The sequence below is a fragment of the Harpegnathos saltator genome, unplaced genomic scaffold (genome assembly GCF_003227715.2).
Source record: "Harpegnathos saltator strain DR-91 unplaced genomic scaffold, Hsal_v8.6 scaffold51, whole genome shotgun sequence".
NCBI classification, from domain to species: domain Eukaryota; kingdom Metazoa; phylum Arthropoda; class Insecta; order Hymenoptera; family Formicidae; genus Harpegnathos; species Harpegnathos saltator.
In genome coordinates this window covers 361186-384446 of record NW_020230327.1, presented here as the reverse complement: position 1 = coordinate 384446, position 23261 = coordinate 361186, and the positions used below count along the sequence as shown (strand labels likewise).

At 36.8% G+C, this 23261-nt stretch overlaps 3 protein-coding genes across 5 annotated transcripts; 1 reads left to right on the top strand and 2 right to left on the bottom strand.

The window, feature by feature from the left end:
- Positions 1–10494: 10494 nt before the first annotated feature.
- LOC105186627 (bolA-like protein 3) lies at positions 10495–12035 on the bottom strand. 3 transcript variants are annotated; one of them, XM_011146964.3, is made up of 5 exons: positions 11934–12035; positions 11667–11850; positions 10985–11111; positions 10768–10856; positions 10498–10694 (listed from the first exon to the last, which is right to left on the bottom strand). In XM_011146964.3, the coding sequence occupies exons 2-5, from the start codon at positions 11835–11837 to the stop codon at positions 10629–10631; spliced, it is 453 nt and encodes a 150-aa protein (XP_011145266.1). In that variant the 5' UTR covers positions 11838–11850; positions 11934–12035; the 3' UTR covers positions 10498–10628. The 3 variants fall into 3 exon arrangements, with proteins under 3 accessions (XP_025158438.1, XP_011145266.1, XP_025158437.1); XM_025302652.1 differs by lacking the exon at positions 11934–12035 and having other exon boundaries at positions 11667–11916; XM_025302653.1 differs by lacking the exons at positions 11667–11850; positions 11934–12035 and having other exon boundaries at positions 10495–10694; positions 10985–11188.
- Positions 12036–12247: 212 nt separating this feature from the next.
- LOC105186629 (putative sodium-coupled neutral amino acid transporter 7) lies at positions 12248–14982 on the top strand. Its single transcript, XM_011146968.3, has 5 exons — positions 12248–12414; positions 12501–12657; positions 12958–13318; positions 13395–13644; positions 13933–14982. Exons 2-5 carry the CDS (start codon positions 12546–12548, stop codon positions 14587–14589), a joined length of 1380 nt encoding a protein of 459 aa, XP_011145270.1. The 5' UTR covers positions 12248–12414; positions 12501–12545; the 3' UTR covers positions 14590–14982.
- On the bottom strand, positions 14799–23210 carry LOC105186628 (E3 ubiquitin-protein ligase RNF123). Its single transcript, XM_011146965.3, has 10 exons — positions 22727–23210; positions 21940–22262; positions 20672–21664; positions 20386–20522; positions 20173–20276; positions 16821–18001; positions 16110–16438; positions 15871–16036; positions 15637–15783; positions 14799–15486 (listed from the first exon to the last, which is right to left on the bottom strand). The coding sequence occupies exons 1-10, from the start codon at positions 22828–22830 to the stop codon at positions 15167–15169; spliced, it is 3804 nt and encodes a 1267-aa protein (XP_011145267.1). The 5' UTR covers positions 22831–23210; the 3' UTR covers positions 14799–15166.
- Positions 23211–23261: the final 51 nt, after the last annotated feature.

Sequence of the window (23261 nt, the reverse complement as noted above, 5' to 3'; positions counted from 1 at the left end):
GGAGAGAGAACGGGAGAGAGAGCGAGAGCAAGAAAGAGAGAGAGAGAGAGAGGGTAGGAACAGGCGAGAAAGAGAACCGGCGAGAGAGGTGAAAGAGAGAGGCATAAAAAGGTGAGAATGTTAGTATGCGCTGGTATGTTATGATGCACGTCATTTGATTGCCGATCAGCTGATGCTGAGCAGACGATGTGATGAGCTATGCCATCGAAAAATCAATACCGGTGTTTATTGACTCGTCGTCCAGGGTGATCGCCCTTCAATTATAAAGACCGCTTCATACAATTTATAAGTGGTACAGGTATTACGCGATTTAGCTGGATAATTAACAAGTATAAATTAATAACATTTATATATTAATAATGTACGTACGTGACGTATATATAAAATAATAATGTAACATAGTATAAGACAATATAATATAACGTATATTATAATATTTTTAAATATTTGAAATTCAAATTTTTTTTAAAGGTATATATATGTACATAACAAGTTTTTACAAGTAAAACTTAAAGATAATACATAAGATTTTACAAGTAAAACTTATATAAAACTTACCTTTTTAAACAAAAAGGTAAAAAAAAGGCGCCAAGTACAAGCGCAACACGTATTGTGTTATTTTTAGAAGTATCAAACTCCAATTATTTTTTTATCGTATATATGTATACATACGTTTTTACAAGTAAAACTTATAATTATAATAAAACTCTGCAACACTTTTCTACTGTACAAAAGAAGTGATATATTAGAACAGTAGCGCCAACTGAGAAACCTAACATATATATATGATTACTGTATATTTAACATAATATTTTTAGAAATCTCAAATTAAAATTATTTTTTTTAAGATATATATTATGTACATAACATAAGTTTTTATAATATATATACATAAACTTTTAAAAGTAAAAATTATATCGTGTTATAAAAATTTAACACGTTTGTTAATAGTGTCCAATGTTTAAAAACAATATCTTTTTAAATATTATGTATATAACATAAGTTTTTATAAGTAAAACTTATCAAATTATTTTTTTTGTAAGATATATATGTACATAAACATTTAAAAGTAAAAATTATATAGTGTTATAAAAATTTAATACGTTTGTTAGTAGTGTCCAAGCGTTTTTGTATTTTGTATGTTCAGAGGAAAAAAACTTTCTTTCCTGAAGTCACTGATTTGTTAATATCCTCCAGAGATAGCGATATTCTCATAGAATTCGATATTGATAGTAACTCAGGAGATAATTTTGATTTATAAAAATATATAATATATTAATAATAATTATATAACAAAATAATAATAATAACACAACAAAAAATAATAAAAAATACAAACAATAAAACTAGCAAAAATAAAAAAATAAATAAATAAAAATGACAAAAAGATTATAAAATAATGAAAAATACAAAAACAATTAAAATAACAAAAAAATACAAATATTGAAAAGTTGCAAATTAAGAAAGAATGCGTGGACTTATTACATTTAGAGGCCTATTTAATTATATTTAAATTCAAATTTCAATTAAAATTAAATTAAAATTTAAAAATGTAACCTTCGGTATCTCCTAAATGGCTCAGGATACAGGAACGCGCTTTTGCCTCAATATAGTCCTCTATCAACCCTATTCTCACCATAAATTTCGACTCTCAATTCCCAGTAGAAGCGGAGATATGAACATTTAAATTCAAATTTCAATTAAAATTAACTTAAAATTTAGAAATGTAACCTTCGGTATCTCCTAAACAGCTCAAGATACAGGAACGCGCTTTTGCCTCAATATAGTCCTGTATCAACCCTATTCTCACCATAAATTTCGACTCTCAATTCCCAGTAGAAGCGGAGATATGAACATTTAAATTCAAATTTCAATTAAAATTAACTTAAAATTTAAAAATGTAACCTTCGGTATCTCCTAAACGGCTCAAGATACAGGAACGCGCTTTTGCCTCAATATAGTCCTGTATCAACCCTATTCTCACCATAAATCTCGACTCTCAATTCCCAGTAGAAGCGGAGATATGAACATTTAAATTCAAATTTCAATTAAAATTAACTTAAAATTAAAAAATGTAACCTTCGGTATCTCCTAAACGGCTCAAGATACAGGAACGCGCTTTTGCCTCAATATAGTCCTGTATCAACCCTATTCTCACCATAAATTTCGACTCTCAATTCCCAGTAGAAGCGGAGATATGAACATTTAAATTCAAATTTCAATTAAAATTAACGTAAAATTTAAAAATGTAACCTTCCATATCTCCTAAACGGCTCAAGATACAGGAACGCGCTTTTGCCTCAATATAGTCCTGTATCAACCCTATCCCCACCATAAATTTCGACTCTCAATTCCCAGTAGAAGCGGAGATATGAACATTTAAATTCAAATTTCAATTAAAATTAACGTAAAATTTAAAAATGTAACCTTCGATATCTCCTAAACGGCTCAAGATACAGGAACGCGCTTTTGCCTCAATATAGTCCTGTATCAACCCTATCCCCACCATAAATTTCGACTCTCAATTCCCAGTAGAAGCGGAGATATGAACATTTAAATTCAAATTTCAATTAAAATTAACTTAAAATTTATAAATGTAACCTTCGGTATCTCCTAAACGGCTCAAGATACAGGAACGCGCTTTTGCCTCAATATAGTCCTGTATCAACCCTATTCTCACCATAAATTTCGACTCTCAATTCACAGTAGAAGCGGAGATATGAACATTTAAATTCAAATTTCAATTAAAATTAACTTAAAATTAAAAAATGTAACCTTCGATATCTCCTAAACGGCTCAAGATACAGGAACGCGCTTTTGCCTCAATATAGTCCTGTATCAACCCTATCCCCACCATAAATTTCGACTCTCAATTCCCAGTAGAAGCGGAGATATGAACATTTAAATTCAAATTTCAATTAAAATTAACTTAAAATTTATAAATGTAACCTTCGGTATCTCCTAAACGGCTCAAGATACAGGAACGCGCTTTTGCCTCAATATAGTCCTGTATCAACCCTATCCCCACCATAAATTTCGACTCTCAATTCCCAGTAGAAGCGGAGATATGAACATTTAAATTCAAATTTCAATTAAAATTAACTTAAAATTAAAAAATGTAACCTTCGATATCTCCTAAACGGCTCAAGATACAGGAACGCGCTTTTGCCTCAATATAGTCCTGTATCAACCCTATCCCCACCATAAATTTCGACTCTCAATTCCCAGTAGAAGCGGAGATATGAACATTTAAATTCAAATTTCAATTAAAATTAACGTAAAATTTAAAAATGTAACCTTCGATATCTCCTAAACGGCTCAAGATACAGGAACGCGCTTTTGCCTCAATATAGTCCTGTATCAACCCTATCCCCACCATAAATTTCGACTCTCAATTCCCAGTAGAAGCGGAGATATGAACATTTAAATTCAAATTTCAATTAAAATTAACTTAAAATTTATAAATGTAACCTTCGGTATCTCCTAAACGGCTCAAGATACAGGAACGCGCTTTTGCCTCAATATAGTCCTGTATCAACCCTATTCTCACCATAAATTTCGACTCTCAATTCACAGTAGAAGCGGAGATATGAACATTTAAATTCAAATTTCAATTAAAATTAACTTAAAATTAAAAAATGTAACCTTCGGTATCTCCTAAACGGCTCAAGATACAGGAACGCGCTTTTGCCTCAATATAATCCTGTATCAACCCTATTCTCTCCATAAATCTCGACTCTCAATTCCCAGTAGAAGCGGAGATATGAACATTTAAATTCAAATTTCAATTAAAATTAACTTAAAATTAAAAATGTAACCTTCGGTATCTCCTAAACGGCTCAAGATACAGGAACGCGCTTTTGCCTCAATATAGTCCTGTATCAACCCTATTCTCACCATAATCTCGACTCTCAATTCCCAGTAGAAGCGGAGATATGAACATTTAAATTCAAATTTCAATTAAAATTAACTTAAAATTTAGAAATGTAACCTTCGGTATCTCCTAAACGGCTCAAGATACAGGAACGCGCTTTTGCCTCAATATAGTCCTGTATCAACCCTATTCTCACCATAAATCTCAACTCTCAATTCCCAGTAGAAGCGGAGATATGAACATTTAAATTCAAATTTCAATTAAAATTAACTTATAATTTATAAATGTAACCTTCGGTATCTCCTGAACGGCTCAAGATACAGGAACGCGCTTTTGCCTCAATATAGTCCTGTATCAAGCCTATTCTCACCATAAATCTCGACTCTCAATTCCCAGTAGAAGCGGAGATATGAACATTTAAATTCAAATTTCAATTAAAATTAACTTAAAATTTGAAAATGTAACCTTCGGTATCTCCTAAACGGCTCAAGATACAGGAACGCGCTTTTGCCTCAATATAGTCCTGTATCAACCCTATTCTCACCATAAATTTCGACTCTCAATTCCCAGTAGAAGCGGAGATATGAACATTTAAATTCAAATTTTAATTAAAATTAACTTAAAATTTAGAAATATAACCTTCGGTATCTCCTAAACGGCTCAAGATACAGGAACGCGCTTTTGCCTCAATATAGTCCTGTATCAACCCTATTCTCACCATAAATCTCGACTCTCAATTCCCAGTAGAAGCGGAGATATGAACATTTAAATTCAAATTTCAATTAAAATTAACTTATAATTTATAAATGTAACCTTCGGTATCTCCTAAACGGCTCAAGATACAGGAACGCGCTTTTGCCTCAATATAGTCCTGTATCAACCCTATTCTCACCATAAATCTCGACTCTCAATTCCCAGTAGAAGCGGAGATATGAACATTTAAATTCAAATTTTAATTAAAATTAACTTAAAATTTAGAAATATAACCTTCGGTATCTCCTAAACGGCTCAAGATACAGGAACGCGCTTTTGCCTCAATATAGTCCTGTATCAACCCTATTCTCACCATAAATCTCGACTCTCAATTCCCAGTAGAAGCGGAGATATGAACATTTAAATTCAAATTTCAATTAAAATTAACTTAAAATTTAGAAATGTAACCTTCGGTATCTCCTAAACGGCTCAAGATACAGGAACGCGCTTTTGCCTCAATATAGTCCTGTATCAACCCTATTCCTCCCATAAATTTCGACTCTCAATTCCCAGTAGAAGCGGAGATATGAACATTTGAATTCAAATTTCAATTAAAATTAACGTAAAATTTAAAAATGTAACCTTCGGTATCTCCTAAACGGCTCAAGATAAAGGAACGCGCTTTTGCCTCAATATAGTCCTGTATCAACACTACCCCCACCATAAATTTCGACTCTCAATTCCCAGTAGAAGCGGAGATATGAACATTTAAATTCAAATTTCAATTAAAATTAACGTAAAATTTAAAAATGTAACCTTCGATATCTCCTAAACGGCTCAAGATACAGGAACGCGCTTTTGCCTCAATATAGTCCTGTATCAACCCTATCCCCACCATAAATTTCGACTCTCAATTCCCAGTAGAAGCGGAGATATGAACATTTAAATTCAAATTTCAATTAAAATTAACGTAAAATTTAAAAATGTAACCTTCGATATCTCTAAACGGCTCAAGATACAGGAACGCGCTTTTGCCTCAATATAGTCCTGTATCAACCCTATCCCACCATAAATTTCGACTCTCAATTCCCAGTAGAAGCGGAGATATGAACATTTAAATTCAAATTTCAATTAAATTAACGAAAATTTAAAAATGTAACCTTCGGTATCTCCTAAACGGCTCAAGATACAGGAACGCGCTTTTGCCTCAATATAGTCCTGTATCAACCCTATCCCACCATAAATTTCGACTCTCAATTCCCAGTAGAAGCGGAGATATGAACATTTAAATTCAAATTTCAATTAAAATTAACGTAAAATTTAAAAATGTAACCTTCGATATCTCCTAAACGGCTCAAGATACAGGAACGCGCTTTTGCCTCAATATAGTCCTGTATCAACCCTATCCCCACCATAAATTTCGACTCTCAATTCCCAGTAGAAGCGGAGATATGAACATTTAAATTCAAATTTCAATTAAAATTAACTTAAAATTTAAAATGTAACCTTCGGTATCTCCTAAACGGCTCAAGATACAGGAACGCGCTTTTGCCTCAATATAGTCCTGTATCAACCCTATTCTCACCATAAATTTCGACTCTCAATTCACAGTAGAAGCGGAGATATGAACATTTAAATTCAAATTTCAATTAAAATTAACTTAAAATTTAAAAATGTAACCTTCGGTATCTCCTAAATTGCTCAAGATACAGGAACGCGCTTTTGCCTCAATATAGTCCTGTATCAACCCTATTCTCACCATAAATTTCGACTCTCAATTCCTAGTAGAAGCGGAGATATGAACATTTAAATTCAAATTTCAATTAAAATTAACTTAAAATTTAAAAATGTAACCTTCGGTATCTCCTAAATGGCTCAAGATACAGGAACGCGCTTTTGCCTCAATATAGTCCTGTATCAACCCTATTCTCACCATAAATTTCGACTCTCAATTCCCAGTAGAAGCGGAGATATGAACATTTAAAAGGTCCGGGTTTTGCTATACTTCGACCCGCTGTGCGTCGTGAAGTTAGCAGACAAATTGAAGATTTTCTAATTCTTTTTTTGTATCATTTGGGAATCATTTAGGTAAGTTTAGGAACATAGTCTCATAGTTTAGGAAATAATAATTTATTAGCAATTAATAAAAATTAATTAAGCATTAAGTTGACAGACATAATAAAAGAAAAATTTTTTAAAATTTTTAATTAACGTAAAATTATTTGGGAAACACGTCTGTAATGTTTTTAACGTTTGAGAAATAATAAGTTTTTATAATAATTGAAAACAAAGATTACATGTGGTACATTTCCAAAGATGGATGGAAATGCACCAATTAGAACGCAGTATTTTCATCCAGCAAGCAATCCAGCACACAAACAAGCACCGTGTGCCGTTGGCTTAACGTTCAGTCTAATATTTAATTTCCTACCCAAGAAAGCTTATCTTCACCCTAAAAAGAAAGTCTTTTTTTACGTCAAATATTTAAGCTGTGCACATAAAAATGAATCGAATAGGTTATTTCTCCCTGTGTCTTATCATACAAGTATTCATTGTTTTGTATATTTTGACTGGTACTTATATTTTATGCTTATCAATAGATTTAGCTAGCTGATTTTTAATTCACGATAACATTAAATGTAATGTTTATGCTCACAAATTTAATAAATTTTACATGTATAGGATACAATATTGATATATTGATATATTGATATATTGAAATATTGATATATTTGATAAGAAAGTGTCACTGAAATACTATACTTTTCCAGGCTTTTAGAAAAATATATAGTGTTGCAGTAACACTTTCTTACCAAATATATTCTTTCAATTACACGAGACGGAAGTGACGAGCACGTCGCGCACGGCTGCTGTTGATGGAATGAGGTCGAATACACGAGGTGCGCGAGTATTATAATACGAAGGACAAAAAGTGTCGTCGCTCGCGAGCCGATCAACACAATCGGCGCGATGTAAATATTGCGGGCCTCGGTGGCGGTTGAAGCAAGAGAGATTTGCCCTTGAGCGTCTCTTCTTTTCTCGAAGGTTCCGAAACGACGAAGGGAATGCTAAGAGGTCTTTCAACTGTATGCGACATTGATGCACTCTATTGATTACTGAAAATAAAGAAAATTATTCTGTCGAAACATCGGATATTTGTTAGCTTTATGTTAATTAAAGAGGAATGTACGATTAGAAAATGTGTTAGCAACTAATTGTACAGAGTGTCAAAGTTGTTGTGACGCCGTTTTCGGAGAATAATTAAAGATCATGGTAGCGTTAAAGAGAGGAATCCCATGCGAATTTTGTCGCGTTCTTATGAAATGTTAGTCCTGTATAAAATGTCGTATTTAAAAGTATTGTTTCGCATTCACGAGATTTTGTCATGAATTCTGCTTTGCGGAAATCTCAGATTGGATCGCGGGCCAATACTTTTCAATGCGACAGGGAATAGAACGTGAAAATCTTGTATGCCTCTGAATCCGAAAACAATTAGGAAAAGAAGTGAATATTTTTCAATACGAAAGTTCGCATTTGAAAATTATCGATTGCGATTGAATACAAGGCATATTTGAAATGAATTGAATCCTTTTTAATGCGAAGCATTCACAACTGCCATCTCGTATTTAGCGCGATGAAATTTAATGAGAACTAATATTTTTTAGTCCCTTTCTTCAGATCAGAAAGCAGAATTCAGATGTCAATATTCAAAATGTCAGTACTTTTTAATATGTTTCAGTTCGACATTTTATACAGAGAGATTATCTGCTGCGGACAATAACTCTTCTACTTTTCATCTAATATTCAATGATGATAAATAACATTTAATTGCATTCGTTTGGTTCTTTTTATTTCGAAAATAAAAAAATATATACCAGGGTGAGATTTCACCCATGACAACATCAACGTGATTTTCTTTGGTTTTTTTTTTAAAGTTCAAATATTTCGTCGTCTCGCGCGATATTTATAATCGGAGTATCGTCGCGTTAATTAACACGTGCTCCTCCGAGCGGATCGAATGCTCACCGACGGCCACTGTCAGTGCCACGAGCGAATGTCCGGAGCGGACGGAATGCTGAATTGAGAAGCAGGACGAAGGGAACGGAACGCGGGCAACGATACATCATGCGTCTCCAGACATGTTAAATCGTTTATTATAGAGGAGACTTTGATACGACAACATGTATTCGAAGATTTAACATTTAATACGTACTTTTATTTTCTCTGTTCCTCCCCTCTTCCTCCCGCTCTTTTTAGACTACCGGGCATAGTCTGGTATAGAGATGGCAACTGTGGTTGCAGCACGGACATAAACCGCCTGAAAATGGATGTAGCACGGACTTCCACCACATGCAGATTTTACCACCGAGACCTGAAAGTGGATGTAGCATCGTATTTTTTCCCCTCTCGAAATGGATGCAGATGGCGTCCTTTCCCAATACGGAAAGTCGATGTCGCAGAAAATGTGTTGGCCGCTCTCAGGTTTCTCTGCTTTGACCCATATTCAGAACATGCTTATAACTATGTTAGTGCGCTGTTAACTAATCAGAAGGTATATTACGTGGCTTTTCATTGGTTAACAGCACGTTAACATAGTTACAAGCGTGTTCTGAATATGGGCCTTTCTTTTTAGAGTGAAGATAAGCATTCTTGGATAGGAAATTAAATATTTGGCTGAACGTTATAAGCCAGCGGCACATGGTGCTTGTTTGTGTGCTGGATTGCTTACTGGATGAAAATATTGCTTTCTGATTAGTGCATTTCCATCCATCTTCGGAAATGTACCACATATAATCTTTGTTTTCAATTATTATAAAAACTTATTATTTCCCAAACGTTAAAAACATTACAGACGTGTTTCCCAAATAATTCTACGTTAATTAAAAATTAAAAAACATTTTTCTTTTATGTCTGCTAATTTAATGCTTAATTAATTTTTATTAATTACTAATAAACTGTTATTTCCCAAACTATGAGACTATGTTCCTAAATTTCCCTAAATGATTTCCAAATGATACAAAAAAAAAAAAATTAGAAAATCTTCAATTTGTCTGCTAACTTCACGACGGTACGCTCCGTTTCGCCGTTGAGTTAACTTAGCGTTGATTATTGAATGTATGACGTTCTTGTCTCAAACTAATTATTTGGTAGTTTGGCTGTGAATACACGGTATTCGCTAGCACTGTCGTGGATGCATGATATACTTTCCTAATACGAATAAATCACTCATTAATTCGATCGTGGATATACGACATTCTCTATATATTGACCGATAATTGTCGCTAATTATTGAAATCTGACCGATAATTGTAGGTTCAGTTATCGCGGACGCGCGCAGCTATTTTATATGATTATACCTACGGTATTTTGAACCGATAATTGTCAATAGATATGCACAAAATGTATATAATACTTCTTCAGTAGTTCACTACTGTGTGTGTGTGTGTGTGTGTGCGCGTGTGTGCGTGCGTGCGTGCGTGTGTGCGCGTGTGTGTGCGCGCGCGCGCGCGCGCGTGTGTGTGTGTGTGTGTGTGTGTGTGCGCGTGCGCGCGCGCGCACGTATCAATTCAATTATATATCAATCAATATCAATTATATAATAAATATTGTAATATATAATGAATTCTATATTAATTAAGATAGGGAAGATAGGAATCAATTATTCTGTACATATCCCCTTTCTCATAGCTGTGTAAATATATATTAAATATAATATTTTTATATCTTCTTTCTCTTTAATATGGATAAAATCCTTTCCTAATCTTAAGATAATAATGTTAGTTACATTCTTCATAATGTTCTCGAATTGTCTCTTTGATAACATTTCATAATTAAATAATATATTACTATATAACATAAATTAATCACGCTCTTTCAATAAAAATAAAATCATTCTGATTCACAATTTCTTTTTATATTTTATAAAATTTACATTCTATGATAAAACATATGTGACATAGATCTTCAATTTTGTTTTGTAGATAACTTAGGTAAAGAATACCAGTATCAAATATTGTTCCTATAAAACTGTCGCTTCAAGCGCAATTGTTGACAATAAAGTTTATGGTTGTGGAAGACTCGTACGTATTCGAATACCGTGCATATCTTTGATTTCTTCTTTAAGAGCCTGCACATATTTGTCAAATGAATTGATTATAACATACTATTACCAACTTCTCTCAGAAAGGATTATTAGTTACCTCGTTAATTATTCGATGTTGCTTCACAGTGTTTAATCCCTTAAATTCTGGGGCGACAACGTTTATATCGAACATAGCACCACATCCTCCTTATGCAATTGAGCAAAAATTAAAATAGATTAATATAATATGTAATGGATGCATAGTATTTTTCATAATAATTGCTTACTACATCTTCTGAGAAAGTTCTTTTCTTGCAATATAGAATAATTTTTACCTGATACATCAGTCACTTCTATCAACACTGCTTCAGGTAACTTGTTCCTAAGGATGGATATCATTTTTTGCTCAGCCTGTTTACCTGCAAGTACTCCACCAGGTCCATTCCATAGCCGAGATAGCAGCTGCAACAGTTTGCTTTTATTCATCTTTTTCATCGCTGCCTCGAATTTGATCATTTATCTATAGCATGCAAAACATTGCTCAAGGAAGACAGTTAAAATTAAAGTTAATGTTAATTTCATCATAATTTTACACTTCCTTTCCTTTTTAATTATGTTTTCTCATCCTCTTTATGTAATTAAAAAATGAAAATAAGGATATTGTGTAAAAAAAGTAACAAAAATATAGCTGAAGTAGAAACAAGTAAGACTTATTTTAATTATACTGTCTATATTCCTTTTTACTTTCTCCTTTTCTAAAATCTCTTAATATAAAATGTATTTTAAATATAGAAAATGCAAATATTGCACTGCTATCGCCTTTCACGTGCTAATTCGTATCTATTAGTAACTTATAATACACTGTCACTAATTATATTATGTTTCAGTCATGTTATTATTTCCAGTCACATATAATATTATATAGTCACTTGTCAGAGAAGAGATAAAAGAAAAGAAAAATACTAATATATCTACAAAAAACAGTCAAAATTCGTGAATAAGTTGTATTCGACCTACCGATATCCCGCGAAAACTTGACTTAAATGCACGTTGAAACATAGCCGAATGAATTGCGGTTGTTGTCTGTTTATTTATCGGGCGTTTATTCTTCCTTCGACTAGATAGACTCGTTGTCAATAAATATTTTTTTTGTCGAGAAAAAATCGACAGAATACAACCGGCTACCATAGACCTACCTAACCTGGTTTGGAAAAGAACAAACTTTAAGTTAACTTAGATTAGGCTAGGTTGGCCGCGCTGATCAGCTGACTTTTTATTACGTACAAGCCACATGACAGTAGGTTGGCCGACAGTACATTGGCTGACTCCGCAGATATCCAAGGCACGTAGATAGCTAACTTGTAGCCCTTGCCTCTTAGGCAGATTCAATTTTCTCCTGAGCTCCTTATTATTCATGTTTCTCACTTTTCAGATTACAACAAGCGAGAATCTAATTTTACATATGTAAGGATAATATAAAATCGGTCGATTCAGTGATTGTACTGTTCGGTGTCATTGCTGCTATTCAACAAATTCGATTAACGAAAAAGATGTCGAGCTTTTCAGATTCATAAAATTCAAACCTACACGATGAAACGCTCCTGTCTACTTGCGATGCATATCTAGTGTTTGATAAATATTTGGTGACGCAGTATTGAGGCAACATATAAGCCTCGTGTCATACTCTGCTCATTGGAACATACAATATTCTTGTGTTAAAGCTATTTTTTTCAACCGAAGAAACCCGACCTCTGCCCTGAGTAATGTGCGTAGATAAAACGTTTTAAGCACCACCCATCACAAAGAACAAAGAAGAAGCGTGTTTTTACTTTAAATCAGTTCAATCTACAGTCACGACGTTTGGGATTGCATTTTTATCTGTAATCGACGTTCAGTATGAATTACGTGACGAACGAGGTTCCTGAAACCGAACGACTGATCACTAATGAGATGTTTTTGTCGACTGCGCCAAGTCCCTCCGCTGTGCATAATAGTGAAACTCGAACAGGTAAATAAATGGGATCATAAAAATGGAAAAAAAATCACACTGTTTCAATACACATTTTCCATTAGCTTTAAACACAAAAATTTGGATATCTAAAGTTCCACTGATAAACTGATCTTTTGTTCCTGTCTAGTCTTATTTCTGGAAAGAGAAATGAGTCACACATACCATAATCAGGGAAAAATTGATATTTATGAATTTGTATCTTGCAGAGAAATATATCGGACAGTATGAATTAACATAAATAGAATGAGAGAACTGATAATGAACCAATTTCATGAGCATATTCATTTCATATTTCAGGTGCTGGAATCTTAGGAACCATTTTTCTAATTGTCAATGCTACACTAGGGGCTGGACTGTTAAATTTTCCTCAAGCATTTGACAAAGCTGGTGGAGTCGGGACCTCTGTTCTGACACAGCTTGTTTTTCTTGTGTTCATCACAGCTGCTCTAGTGATACTAGCCAGTAGCAGTGACTTTATATATGCTGATACTTTGCAAGATGTATTTGCTGGTCTGTGTGGGTCTAAATCACTTATTTTCTGTGGAATATGTGTAGCCCTTTATAGTTTTGGCTGCTGTTTAACATTTCTAATAATTGTTGGCGATCAATTTGACAGATTGTTTGCTACATTTTATGGACTTGACTATTGTCACACTTGGTAACTGCCGCAATAATGAATCTAATTATCTATAAAATTACTCTATCTTATAAAAACAGTCTGTTTAAATTTGCAGGTACTTATCGAGACCATTCGTGACTGCTGTGAGTTGCAGCTTGTTTATATTACCCCTATGTTTTTTTAAAAGATTGGATGTTTTAAGCTATGCAAGTTCCATTGGCTGTGTAACTATCGTGTACTTTGTATGCCTAGTGACTTACAAAAGCATTACTGAGCACCGTAATAATGTGCCACCCATGAAAATCTGGCCGGACAGTGGATATGAAGCTCTACAGTTAGTACCCATCATCTGCTTTGCATACCAGGTATATATATATTTTCCTAATCCCTTTATCTAGATGCTGTATCAGTATTATTTATAAGTACATACAATATTAAAATATAATAATTTTTGTGTGATACTACAGTACAATAATAATTTATATATAGGCCTCATTATCATTGTAGGGTTATCTAAAAAATTGCCAAGTAAATTATAACCCATAAAAAATATGGGTAACCGATTATAATTTAATCATCGATTCAAATTATTAAATGTAACTCAATACACATCGATATAACGCAGCATGTGTGCGTGTATTTTATGTCTACAGAGCCACATGACCGCGATACCAACCTACGCCTGCATGAAAGATCGCCATCTGGGCAAGTTCATTCTGTGCGCCGTCATCAGCATGCTCGTCTGTTTCGGCGCGTACACCACGGTGGGCATTTTCGGATACGCTACGTTCGGTTCAGGTCGTGTGCCGAGCGATATCCTGCAAGGCTACGATGATAAGAGTGTCGTGCTGGCGGTGGCGATAATCGCTGTGGCCGTAAAGAACTTCACCACCTATCCTATCGTCCTATACTGCGGTCGAGATGCGCTTCTCGGTATCTCCGACGTGGACCTTGATCGAACTGGTGTTCGAGCGGCCGTCACCTTGGTGTGGTTTATCTCATCGTTGGTCATCGCTATCTTGGTACCAGACATCTCGCCGATGATCTCTCTGTTGGGATCATTGTCTGCGATATTTATCTTTGTACTGCCCGGCATTTGTCTCTTGCAAAATGTGCTCTTGAAGGATCCGCAATTGTATCTGAACAAGGACCGCTTGATGATAATTTTTGCAATTTTCTTGACCGCACTCGGCGCTTTCGCATGCGGTGTCGTTTTTGTAGAGGCTCTCCATGATCTGTACAAAAAGCCATTCGAGCCCAATCATCTGGTCACCGGCTTCAGACAACTCAAAGAGAGTTTATGCGTTTGATTAGGATTAGATTTATACGGGCTCTCTCGAAACACGCGATGTAACCTGCGTGATCTGCGAAACTTGAAGATTCGTCATTATTAAAGTAACAATAAATTAAGGATTGTTAGCTCTCTAAAGATCTCGTACGTGAAGCTGGGATAATATTAGGAAAGTTGATCTTTGTAATTCTGCCTCATTCAATCAGGTAAGACGTCAGAGAAAGAGACTGATGTATATACATTTTTATTAGTAAGTTTTTCTTTTTTTTACCGATCGACTCGTACGCGAATTTTTAAGTAATAATATAAGGACGAAGATGGATGTCCTTCTATCGAAGTGTGCTCAATAGTAATCGATATGCTGCATTTGTGGATATAAATAAAGCTTCCTTTGATACTCTTTTTACAACAATTTGCTGCCGCTCTCAATTTATCCTAATCTTTACAGAGGAAGGAAATATCTCTTATCGTCATACGACTAAAATTATACGTCAATTTTGTTCGGTACTCAGTGCACGATGCATTGAGAATATTGCGGAATTTTAACAGAGTTTCAATACAGTATACACGACCTTTGAGATACACGTGTCGCTGGATCAAGAAGTCGCTTTCGAGGTCGAGAATTCATCGGTAAAATCGTGCAATAAGTTCCCGCTTAAATCCTCGACTTTGTCTATGGTCGCTTTGCAAAAGAAGCACTCTCTGGCGTTAAGCAGATGACGATCTATGCAAGTGCGACACGTTTGATGATTGCACGGTTTGAAGGTCGCAGCGATTGGGAACGCGTAACAAATCGTGCAAGTATCATCGTCGTCGCTTATCATTTTGGCTTCTGGTAACAGCGTACGACACGTGTCGAGATAATTTATCATCTTTTTCACTCGATCAATTTCTCCCACTGTTACGTCTTCTTCATCTGCGAATAGAGAGAAAGAAGATGAAGAAATAATATGAAGTTATCGTTATCGTTATACTTTCAAGAAGAAACAAGTTGTCCGTTATTCTCTTTACCAACTTTCAAAGATTTCTTTCTCTACTTCCGTGCAAGTACGTTAGATATACTTACAGTTCGAGAGCGAGAACGGTTTCACGTTTTTCGCTTTTGTGTTTTTCAGTTTCGTGTCGCCCAGAACAAAGTACAAAGAACTGATCTGGAAGCTGGGCTCTGTCAGTAAGCATCGCGTAATTTTCGGCACTTCGACTGACGGTTTTGCTGATAAAAGTAGAACACATTCATTAAGATATACTCGGTACAAACAGCAAACGGAGGTTGCATCTGCACTGAGATTGTAGTACTTGCCTGCGAAAGTGGACATCTCCTTCTCGAGTAATGCCAGCAAGATACCGATAACAGCGGCTAATATGGGAAAATGGTCTACCGACTCTAGATCCGGTATTTCTAATAGCACTACGTGTTGGAAACAGCTCGTCTGCGAGCTCATTCTGTTCAACACTTGGCAAAGTAACTACAAGAGGAGCAACGTGATACGATCAATGCGAATACGATGTATGGATCGTGTCAAGACATCGTCCACTCACCTGACATAATCTGGTCAACAAGGTCTCACTGGAAGACTGCGCAGGATCGTTGAAAACACTCGGTGCCACCGTGGAGATCATCTCCAGCACTCGGAGCAACGAGATCGCTAGATCGAAGCAAGTTGCACAAATCTTCAACTGTCTCGATTCGATGAATACTCGCTCCGGTCTCGACGACACGTTGTGGATTTCCTGCACCATTCCGATAAACTCGGAGAACGCCCAGTTCAATTGATTCAACAGGGAGTTTAAGAACTGCGTGGTCGCTTGCGGATTTTCCAACAGTACATCTCTCACGTGCGCTTGGTACACTGCAGACGGGCATGGTTCTGAAAAATTACAATAATAGCTCATGGCATATTTTATCTTCCCTGAAATATAATCTAAAGTTATCGTCAGGACTGAAAAAGTTATTTTTTATTTATAATGTAATAACTCTACTATAATAATAATTAATAACTCGCGCGTTACTCATATTGGAAAACAGTTGTTGTTGCTGCTATCGGCAATAAAAAGAAGCAAAAAACACGAGTCATTAAAATTGTTTTAAATTTCTTCACCACGTTTCTTCATTTCTTTTACAATACAATAGTTATTGGAAAAAAATTAGAGAAAAAAAATGGTTTTACAAAAACGCGTTACTTCTCAATCCTAGTTATTATATCACATCGTATTGTCTAACTTCCACATTTCGGAGGAAGAAATACGTACTTATAGGCTGCGAAATGGATTCTTGCTGCAACAACTTCGGGCCGACCTTCTTCGACAGATGCGGACTCTTCTCGTAACGAAAGGCGAAGCCGTTACCTTGCCAAAATCTGACCAATACCCAATTGGACTGCGCCCAGGCACGATTCTCGTAGGGCTTCAGCAGGTTCGTGACAACCTTAATCCTACTGTCGCGCGGCACGTTCTCCAACGCCTCCAACGTCAACGGATTGGATACGAATCCGGCGAGCGTCAGTATCAGCATGTCTTTCGAATTGGCATGCACTATTCGCGGATCCAAGAAGTGATCGCACAGAAACTCGGCGGCGTTCAGCAGCATCTCCCGGTAGTCTTGTATGTTCTCAATCGGCGTGGTGGGATGCACGTGATTACGGAGGGCGACGCACAGATTGGCCAACACCTCCAGGTAGAAATCGGGCACGAAGCTGAACATGTTGCCCTGCTGGCTAGCTGTCTGCAGGGTCAGCGTGACCACTCGCAGCAGCCACGCCAGTTGCGCCTGCTTCTCCTCTGAATATACAACCGCGCGTATCCATGCCATATGCCTCGCTTGTTCTGATAACTTCGTGTTGAATACACCTATCGTGCGTAGTAACTCTCGCTGCGTCGCGGCCACGTCCGGGTCTTTCGTCGTCCCCTTTTTCACGAGCTCAAGCCTCGCCTTGGTGTCGGCGATCGCGTTTATGTACTCGGACATATTGTCCCGCAGACTGGCCACTTTGGCCAGCTGCTTCTTCGCCGCTACATGGTAGAACAAGATAATACCGTCTAATAATTCCATCAACGATATTGCCGGATCTGCAGGACCGTAACGTATTGGAGTCCTATCTTCTCTAATATGCGGAAAGAATCCCAATCTTTCCAGTATCATAGAACTACCTTGGCTCGGCGGGTTGATGTTAATTAGACGAGGATATGCGGCAGGTATCGCCACGGGCAGGTCAGCCAGTCTCGCGGCCGCGCCGACGGCAGCGGCGGCTGCGGTCGTATATGCGCTCGACGCTTGTTCGTGCGCCGTAGCCATCTGTTCCATGGCAACGATTACCTCATGATCTGGACCTAGGAGGCGTAGCAATTCGTTCTTGAATGTCTTGTTTAAGTGGGTTATTACGCCACCGAGTCTGTCGATTCCAGTGTAATTGATCGATGCATCGTAGAACGCCCTGCCCATTCCAATTTATAAGGAAATGCTATTACGTAAATTAAACGTGGCTCAATAATACTTGCGAATAATAGTAATAATGTACGAAGCGAGTGCTTTCATTTGGTAAAAAGACAAGAAAATAATCTAGAGAAGAAGGAAGAAAAAGAAAAAGGTCAGAGAAGAACTAGTTGCGGAGTATCAATATGTACATGGGTATACGCAGCTGTTCGCGGCAAAACAAAAAGTAGCGAGATGCAAGCGTTTAAAAGCATTTCAGATATATCAAATATATATATATACAATTGTATATATTGTGTGTGTGTGTGTGTATATATATACTGGATGATCCGAAATTCCTGCATTCGAAGTACAGGACATGATATTTTATGCTAAAACAAACAACTTTTTTCTTTAGCAAAATTGCGTCCGACAAGCAGTTTTTGCAGGAGAGCGTGTTAAATTTAACGAATAAGCGCTCTACGTCTACGTAGCGCTCAGGGCCGGCGCGCGCGCCTCACTCGCGTGTACCTAGTCCGTGATTAGTAATCATAAGTAGTGTCTTTTAAGACGCTCATACGGTTCTGTTGTGATTAGTTTACGACATTTTAAGACTGTGCTTAAGACAATTTTAAATAATAAGAATCAATTATGAACAATACCGGGATTTGACCCGCTTTCGTATTTGTATTGCTTAAATAATGAAAAGTTAATAAAATAAGTATTGCCTTTATTTCTTACGTAATAAATGAATAAAATATTGTCTGGTTGCACAATATTATCTGAAAATAAAGACAAATGTAAACAGTAATATGTTTTGCGAGCTGTGAGCATTCTATTATTTCAAATATTGCACAATTACGTGATAATTAAGTAGTATCATTAAACTTAAAGATTAATTTACTGATCAAGCATATATATATAGGAGTACACATATTTGTAACAGTGATTAAAAATAAAATATTTGAATTAATGTCTTTTAAGAGCTCTCTTTTTATTTTTTTATAACAGAAAATACAAAGAACTTATTTAAAATTCAAATTGTGTGATATATTCACGTCACGGTCTACATTTATTTATTATTGCTTATGCACGTTAGCCTTTCAATATGTACTTTCCTTACATGTTTCGATTATTGCGAGGAATATTGCTATAGCCTCAATGATTTATTTTCTTAACCAACTTGACTATTGAGGCTATAGCAATATTCCTCGCAATAATTAAAACATGTAAGGAAAGTACGTATTGAAAGGCTAACGTGCATAAGCAATAATAAGTAAATGTAGACCGTGACGTGAGTATATCACACAATTTGAATTTTAAATAAGTTCTTTGTATTTTCTATTGTAAAAAAAAATAAAAAGAGAGCTCTTAAAAGACGTTAATTCAAATATTTTACTTTTAATCACTGTTACAAATATGTGTACTTGTATGTATACGCTTGATGGGTAAATTAATCTTTAAGTTTAATGATACTACTTAATTATCACGTAATTGTGCAATATTTGAAATAATAGAATGCTCACAGCTCGCAAAACATATTACTGTTTACATTTGTCTTTATTTTCAGATAATATTGTGCAACCAGACAATATTTTACTCATTTATTACGTAAGAAATAAAGGCAATACTTATTTTATTAACTTTTCATTATTTAAGCAATACAAATACGAAAGCGGGTCAAATCCCGGTATTGTTCATAATTGATTCTTATTATTTAAAATTGTCTTAAGCACAGTCTTAAAATGTCGTAAACTAATCACAACAGAACCGTATGAGCGTCTTAAAAGACACTACTTATGATTACTAATCACGGACTAGGTACACGCGAGTGAGGCGCGCGCGCCGGCCCTGAGTGCTACGTAGACGTAGAGCGCTTATTCGTTAAATTTAACACGCTCTCCTGCAAAAACTGCTTGTCGGACGCAATTTTGCTAAAGAAAAATGTTGTTTGTTTTAACATAAAGTATCATGTCCTGTACTCCGAATGCGGGAATTTTTGATCACCCTGTATATATATATATATATATATATATATATATATATACAAATACACACACATAAAATATGCAAAAGCGCTTCATGAAAATATATTAAATTGACTGAAAATGTCTACGTTACTAAAGTAGGGAGTCGATTCCATTTGCTAGTGTATATGTGTCTGATAACACTCGTAACGTAATGCCTTATCACCTGCAGGGTATATAGACAGGGCTTGTTCCAATTTCAGTGTCCCATAAAATTCTGAATGCAACCAGAAGTCGGTGAAAGCAACATAATGTGATCGGCAAGGGTGTCTGCAGAATTCGTAACGTATCTGCAGGATTGCTGACTGATTTGTTCGATATCGCGCGGACGATTCGCGCGCAAAGAGTTTTTGTATTTACTGATACATTGTCTACTTACGCGACTGGATATCAGGTTCTCATTAATGAAGCGTTTGAATTTTCTTAAAAAGATAGTTCTCGAGGCCGGCTGTTTCGCCGTGCCGTCAGTATTATTCAGTAGAGTGACTAGTAATTCGACTTGTAACGCTTCTACCTCTGCAAAGGAAAGTGATTAGAAAACATTATGGAAATCTGTCTTTAACATTTTTTAGAGTAAGACTTTTGTGGTATAATGTAATCATACAAATAATTATAACTCATAATCGTATTTTAAACAAGAGAAATGCAAATATGTTACATCTTACCAGATATGGCAGCTTTGATGCGCTCGCAAGCGTAAAGATAATCGCCCTTATTAGCCTCGATAGTCGGATCGACGGGATTCGTCTTCCACCAGACCTTGCCTACTACGTCCGCTAGTCCGCCCTCATCCAATGGCTTTACGTGTACGAAATTGGCGAATCGCACACGATCGAACAGTAAATATTGCAACAAGTGTTGACGTGTGACGGTGTGCTGACAGATTCGAGTCAACAGCATCAAGCTCTTGCACTGATCGGGATACTCGAGCAGTAGAGAAACATGCCTGAATGTGGAAAGTAAATGAAGAACCGTGCTCTCCAAACACATCTTGATCTCCTGCTCCTCCAAAAACGTCCACAGCAGATCCAGACAGATAATCGGCTTGGCGCTGTGGAAATTGGAATATAACGACTTCGTTGTTACCATATAGTCAGTGTTTAGATTGCACAACGCCTGCATAAACGGCACAAAGACCGCTTCCGTGATGTAGGGAACAGTGAGTAGCGGCCCGATGTGCTTCAAGATAGACCTCGCTAGACACATAAGAAATGCCTGAGCACTCATCATTTTGTCCTCCATCGGAATATTCTGTTTGTCATGCTGCTTGTTCTTTAGTTGTTCCAACAGTTCGATCATTTGAGACAACCATTGAAAGAGGAGAGTAGCCTGCAAAACTTGTGCCGTCGGTGGTGCCTGTAGTGGTTGGTAACCTTTCACAGGATATCTGAAGGGTATAGAGCCAAAGTTGGCTGTTAGGTTCTCGGTGAAGGCCAAACTGACAGTGGGAAAGTATGCGATCCCGGCGCCTATCGGTACGTTCTCGAACGCTCTGCCCAGACTTCTACCGTTCCTATAGAAATCTATCGTCCCATCGTCCATGTCCAACGCACAGCCAATGATATCACCTGTTAACCAAGACTCGCCGTACTTGTGCGTCGTTACGTTCCACTTTCTCATGCGATTTCCGTCATAAGCGTATGAATTGGCAGTATCACCTGAAAAAAAAAAAAAAAGAAAAATAAGAAATGTTAATAATCAATATAGATCTCGACCTGATGCTGTATTCTTCATGTATTTGTTTAGCACACAAAGCCACAAAGAACTCAAATTGAGCATTTTTCTATAGCGCGAAGCCTGAAATATCAGAAATGTCAATGATGAAGATTGAAACACAAATAAATTAAACTCTGTGAGAAGACTGTGTTCTCCTACTTGTAACAAAGATATCCGACAGTAATTATTTTTATGTTTTTTTCGATCTTTTACGTACCAACACCAAATTGCTGATTAAATTTGCATTGAGCAGTCCCCCAACCCACTTGCATCACCCCCTTGGATCCAAGTTGTACTTCATACATCCACTTTCCTTTAAAGACTGCAGTGTTGGCTCGCATTGTGCTGAAGCTACTTTGCGAATTAACGCTCAGCCGATCGGGAGAGACGATGCAGAGACCATGGTGCATTGATATATCGAATCTAACGACATTAGGGCCTATACGACCTTCTCTGTTATCCTCGGAATTCCCGGTGTCGATATAATTTAGCAGAGATTTTCTGATATAATCATTCACCCGAATGAGACTGTGCGATGACCTGAAACATTAGTTAGCATTGGTAACGATTATCCCAGATAGCACAAAAAATCCTGAGATTATCTTGGATATCCTAGAATATCCCTGCGGTATATACATTGAATCAGAATTATTCCAGAATGTTGTGTACTGCCTAGGTGTGCCTAGATATAATCACTTTAGCTGTTTACAATCTTTATCACAGAGTACTTTGTTGAGACACGTTAAAAATATGTACGTGTACCTTTTATCATTCCGATGTACAAAAAATAATGATGATAAGAGAACTATTGTCTTATCATATACAGCACACATATGCATGATATACACAATATACACAAGGTCACTGCATTTTTCCTGTTCTGTGCACCTTCTTACAGTTCCCACGTTTGAAATGTGAATATAGTGAATCACGAGGAGGAGAAATGACAAAACTATAGGAGCGGGAAAACAACACACGGAAATAACGAACGAGAATATCCGTACCTGGTCGTTGCAAGATGATCCTCCTTGGATCTAGCCCCGGTGACGTGCTCGATGATGGGGCCCGTACCGAAGACTCTACGCAGAATCTCGTCGGTGTTCATCATTGCCACGGTGCAAATTTATCGAGTGATCAGCAGAGAGGCGTGCGAGTGGGCAAGAGGCCAGCAGATGAGCAGGTTAATTTGGTAGTCGACGCGACGACATTCTCAAACGAGCAACTCCGCGATCGAGTTCGCCTCATCCACGTTGATTCGCGTCGTTCCAGGGAAACGGCGGCGGCAAGGCGACGGGGATGATGGATAGTCTCGACGACGATACTGATTTCGTCAAGCTCGTATCGACGGAACCGCCGATGCCGCCATGTCCGAAGCGAACGATGAATCGCGCTCGCGAGAAGTGTTGGCTCCCGTCGCAAACTTCTCGTTATTGACACGGGAACGGACGAGCGAGCGCGCGCGCGTTGACGTGTCATACTCCTGGCGCTCGAGCCGCAACCAGGTGGCAGCTGGGAGCAGCAGGGAGGGAGGGAGGAGGA

Bases quoted from the DNA above. Each gene is read 5' to 3' on its own strand.
- LOC105186627 (XM_011146964.3), bottom strand. From the start codon at position 11,837: ATGGTAGCCGGTTGTATTCTGTCGATTTTTTCTCGACAAAAAAAATAT. The intron at 11,112-11,666 runs GTAGGTCGAATA...AAACTGTTGCAG, and splicing joins CAAGTTTTCGCGGGATATCG to CTGCTATCTCGGCTATGGAA. The intron at 10,695-10,767 runs GTAACTAATAAT...AAATATGTGCAG, and splicing joins AACATCGAATAATTAACGAG to GCTCTTAAAGAAGAAATCAA.
- LOC105186629 (XM_011146968.3), top strand. From the start codon at position 12,546: ATGAATTACGTGACGAACGAGGTTCCTGAAACCGAACGACTGATCACT. The intron at 13,319-13,394 runs GTAACTGCCGCA...TTAAATTTGCAG, and splicing joins CTTGACTATTGTCACACTTG to GTACTTATCGAGACCATTCG. The intron at 13,645-13,932 runs GTATATATATAT...TTATGTCTACAG, and splicing joins TCATCTGCTTTGCATACCAG to AGCCACATGACCGCGATACC.
- LOC105186628 (XM_011146965.3), bottom strand. From the start codon at position 22,830: ATGATGAACACCGACGAGATTCTGCGTAGAGTCTTCGGTACGGGCCCC. The intron at 18,002-20,172 runs GTGATAAGGCAT...TGGAATGGGCAG, and splicing joins CCTGTCTATATACCCTGCAG to GGCGTTCTACGATGCATCGA. The intron at 16,037-16,109 runs GTGAGTGGACGA...CTCCTCTTGTAG, and splicing joins TGTTGACCAGATTATGTCAG to TTACTTTGCCAAGTGTTGAA.